Source organism: Myotis davidii, unplaced genomic scaffold (assembly GCF_000327345.1).
Source record: "Myotis davidii unplaced genomic scaffold, ASM32734v1 scaffold1467, whole genome shotgun sequence".
Taxonomy (NCBI): Eukaryota; Metazoa; Chordata; class Mammalia; order Chiroptera; family Vespertilionidae; genus Myotis; species Myotis davidii.
Genome location: NW_006298267.1, coordinates 611,210 through 615,669, shown reverse-complemented (window position 1 = coordinate 615,669; position 4,460 = coordinate 611,210). Strand labels below are relative to the sequence as shown.

General features: G+C 50.1%; 1 protein-coding gene across 1 annotated transcript in view; it reads right to left on the bottom strand.

Moving 5' to 3' along the window:
- Positions 1 to 809: 809 nt before the first annotated feature.
- TTC39C (tetratricopeptide repeat domain 39C) overlaps positions 810 to 4,460 on the bottom strand; it is a 26,191-nt gene continuing 22,540 nt past the window's right edge. Inside the window, exons 13-15 of the mRNA XM_015570541.1 lie at positions 3,578 to 3,682; positions 2,501 to 2,539; positions 810 to 1,516 (exon numbers count right to left, since the gene is read on the bottom strand). Coding sequence (XP_015426027.1) covers positions 1,427 to 1,516; positions 2,501 to 2,539; positions 3,578 to 3,682 — 234 coding nt within the window. The 3' untranslated portion in view covers positions 810 to 1,426. The remainder of the gene's footprint in view (positions 1,517 to 2,500; positions 2,540 to 3,577; positions 3,683 to 4,460) is intronic.

Sequence of the window (4,460 nt, the reverse complement as noted above, 5' to 3'; positions counted from 1 at the left end):
CCTGACAATGCTTGAGTATAGGAAACCTTACCCTTTGAAGTGTGTATCTCCACCTCACCTCAGGACGAATTGTGTTAATAAAAAGCAAGGGATCCTGAGACGAGGAGATCTTAGGCTCCTCTGGCCCCCAAATGCCTTTCAAAATTATGCTTCGTCTCTGGACTCTTATTAAGTTACACACAGCCCTTCTCCAGATTGCCGAACCCTTCTAGATGCTGGAAGAACCCCGGCAGATGGGTAAATAAACGACACTCCACGATGACACACTTTAGCTCAATATAAACGTGTAAAAAATCGACCCTTACGATTGAGCCAACTGAGGCACACCATCACGCAGAAACCCTTAAGGGACTGAGGTAATTTTTCAAAATAAATTTTTATTGATTTCAGGGAGGAAAGGAGATACAGAAGCATCAATAGTGAGAAAGAATCCTTGATCGGCTGCCTCCTGCACGCCCCCTGCTGGGGATAGAGCCCACAACCCAGACAGGACATGTGCCCGGACTAGGAATTGAACCCGGGACCCTTCAGTCTGCAGGCCAAACCAGCTAGGGTGGGACTGAGGTATTTTGATTCTTCAAAACCACAGGTGTGCAGCACTGGACAAAGGTGCAATTAAATGGCAATTACAATGAGCGACAAAGGATTGAAGATAACTCTGAACTCCTGTTACATCCAATGACCTGAGCGCAGGGGGACGTTAGGACACCCCGGCCAGGAGGCAGCCCGGCGCAGCCTTCCCATGGCTCCATCCCTCGGAAACACTGCGGACAGCCTGGAGATAAATACTCTGACGAGACAACTTCAGCTGAAGAGCAATTGTTTTTTTTTTTTAATAAGGAAAACAACGAACCCTGGGTTCTTAACATATACTTTTTACAATAAAGGAATATTCGCTTCCTGGTCCGGAGACCGGTCCACAGGAAGAACTAATTGGGGTAAATCAATTTGCTTTTTGTGCCTGAGTTTCGTGGTCTGGGCTGCGGGGATCGGAATATCTGTGCCATGTTCTCCACGGGGCGGCGCGAGGGCAAAGAAAAACACCGGAAGCACTTCCTTTTCCCCGAAACACAACATCACTGCCGCACCGGCACCTCTCGGTGTGGCCGGCAGACGTGTGCTTACGAGATCGCAGGTTGAGTGTGGAGCTTGGTTTTTATTTTAAAAATAATCAATCACAAAACTAAAGTGTCTGAACAAGGTCACTTAACCCCTCCCCAGGTGTTGGTTACAAGGACTATGATCTCACTGCTGCTGTTTGGAGCTAGATCTCCACTACGGCGGCCTAACCGGGAAGCGTCTGTCCCTGCGCAGGCGGCGGCGGCAGGGGAAGGCAGGTCCTCAAGGAGCGGTGTCCTCTGCTTCCAGCCTCTGCCTCCAGCCGCAGGGGCAGAACCTGGAGGGGGGACAGCGGGAGCCCCGTCTGTCACTGTGGAACCAGCTCCCGCAGGGAGGCCAGTGCCGCGTGGATGCGCACGTGCAGTCGGTTCTCAAAGTCGTAGCCAGAGAAATCCTCCTGGAAGAACAAGCAAGGCACTGAGGGCCGTGCGGCGGAGCCACCGTGGGGTGAACCTGAGTTCTGTCCGTCCCCAGGGACACCCCTCCACTCCCGCTAAAGGCTCTGCACCCACTTGGTTTTATTTCCCAATCGCTGAGCTTTGGGATTTTTTTTAAAAAATATCTTTTATTGATTTCAGAGAGGAAGGGAGAGGGAGAGAGAGAAAGATCCATGATGAGAGAGAGTCATGGATCGGCTGCCTCCGGCACACCCCCTATTGGGGGATCAAGCCTGCAACTTGGGCACATGCCCTGACCTGGAATCGACCCTGGGACCCTCCAGTCCACAGGCCAATGCTCTATCCACGGAGCCACACCAGCCAGGGTGTGACCTTTATAAAGAATGCTAACTGCAGCCCTAGCTGGTGTGGTTCAGTGGATAGAGCGTCGGCCTGTGGACTGAAAGGTCCCAGATTCGATTCCCGTCAAGGGCACATGCCTGCGTTATGGGCTCAATCCTCAGTGGGGGCATGCAGGAGGCAGCCAATCAATGATTCTCTCTCATCCTTGATGTTTCTCTCTCTCTCTCTCCCCCTTCCTCTCTGAAATCAATAAAAAATAATATTTAAAAGAAAAAAAGAATGCTAACTGAACGTCAATAATGCGTCTCTGTGATGTTTTCCTCGTGTGACTCCTTACACTGTGGTCTTACGTGGCGCTCCACGTAAGCAGCCATGAGAAATTCTTTCATCGGGAACGTGGTTATGAAATGTCGTTACTTTTCACTCAAAGAAGAAGAGGGTGCATAAGGCAGGATGAGCGCATCCACGGGAGTGTCTTATGATGCTGGTCATGTCACTGAAAATTCAAGTGCTTGCTGGCTCAACGATCGCCCCTTTTCCTTTCCAGAAATAGCCACCAGACAACCATTTCCCCAAATCTCTTGAGTTCAGACTCCCTGTGCAGAGGACAGGGCCCGGGCGGGAAGACTCGGAATGCTTACCTTTGCCTGGAGAAGGAGGGCTCTGCCTCTTGCTACCGTCTGTGAAGACAAACACACATCTCTTAACACCTCCGCCTGCTCAGGCGGAAAAGGTTGTAACAGGAGGATATGCTAAATCAGACAATTCAGTCACAGAGGTGAGTCAACCGCTCATGCAGTGAAGACTCAACTTTCCTTAACCCAATGATGTCAACAGATTTACATCAAGGCGTTACAATCCATGAACAATTTTTCATAACCTTCACTATCACCCCATAAACAAAACAACTTAGAAGAGTTAGAATAGTGCAGGTGAAGGTCTCCTAAAAGAACCTAAGATTGGTGACAATTAAAAGGCTAATTGACGTCGGTAAGTTATGTCTCGTTATGTGTTTAAGGGTAAGGGTTATGCGACAATCAGGTTTCCGTGGGTTCATAACTCAACTTTTAGGAAGCCCACATATTTGGAAACCAAGTGGAACTTGCTAAAAATTAGAATTTTACAAAAACCAGTATCATGTCATTGAGCTCCCAAAAGAAAGTAGCAAGCAAATCCAGCACCACTGGAATCCTATTTTTTAAAGAAGCCCGCCCCATTATGCTTATATATATACATCTTCATAGGAATTATCAAGTTAACATATAAGGTGTTCTAACATTTTTAAAGTAATCATACGCGTCATCCCATTTATTCTCACCACGATCTTTATTACATTGGCAAGACGGGTACTTTCTCATCATGATTTATAGACGAGGAGGAAGGTACTGGTTGAGGGGCCGAGCCAGGGGCACAGGAAGGTACATGGCAGCGGATCCTCACGCATAAGCCACGCCACGACCCACATTCCTTCCTGAAAATGGCCACGATTCCCCCTCAGGTAAGTTTTTGCCCCAAAATCTCATTCCAGAGAAGACATTATCTCCTGAACAGATAGAATTCGTGGCTTCTTGGACTCTCCTTATGGGAAATAAAAACAAACACCCCACCCCCCCGCCAGCTCCCCCCGTTTCATCCATTTCCCATCAACGAAGGCTGCTTTTGCCCGCCTGCTCCCCCGTTCCCGGTGATGAACTTCAAGAAAAGACGTGAGGTCTTACCTCTGGCTTGTCTAACAGGAGACAACCCAGCTCATAGCAGGCGTACGGCTGGATGTACAGGTTATTCTGACGACACAACTCATCCTTCGCAGCGCGCTGGAAGAACTGAAAGACAGACACACGTCACTGGGTGGATCGACTGCCTCAACGAGGCTCCGTGTTCCACTCAAGACCCATCCCAGCTTCAGGGCGGCCATGTGCCAAGAACCTGCGGTTACAGAGGCGGGAAGAGTGAACACACGGTGACCTGATGCTTTTTGTTTTTTGTTAATCCTCACCCGAGAACATTATTCCCATTGCTTTTTTAGAGAGAGATGGAGGGAAGGAGGGAGGAGGGGAGGAGAGAGAGACAGAAAGAGAAACATCAATGTGGAAGAGACACATGGATTGGTTGCCTCCCACATGCACCTCAACTGTAGCCAGGGATGGGGAACCTGCAAGCCAGGCATGTGCCCTTGACCAGGAATCAAACCGAGACCCTTCGATACACGGGCCAACGCTCTAACCACTAAGCAGCACCAGCCAGGGCTGCTAAACACACATTTGCATTTCTCTAACTATGAGACTTCACTCTGCTCCTTCAACACTGTGTTCACACTCGCTCTCATCCAACTGAGACTGTCGTCGTTGGTAGGAAGGAGGCCACGTGTGAAGGAGGCCGGGGGTGAAGGAGGCCGGGTGTGAAGGGCATTGGTAGGAATGAGGCTGGGTGTGAAGGAGGCCGGGGGTGAAGGGCATTGGTAGGAATGAGGCTGGGTGTGAAGGAGGCCGGGGGTGAACGAGGCCGGGTATGAAGGAGGATGGGTGTAAACGAGGCCGGGTGTGAAGGAGGCCGGGTGTGGAGGAGGATGGGTGTGAAGGAGACCGGGGGTGAAGGAGGCCA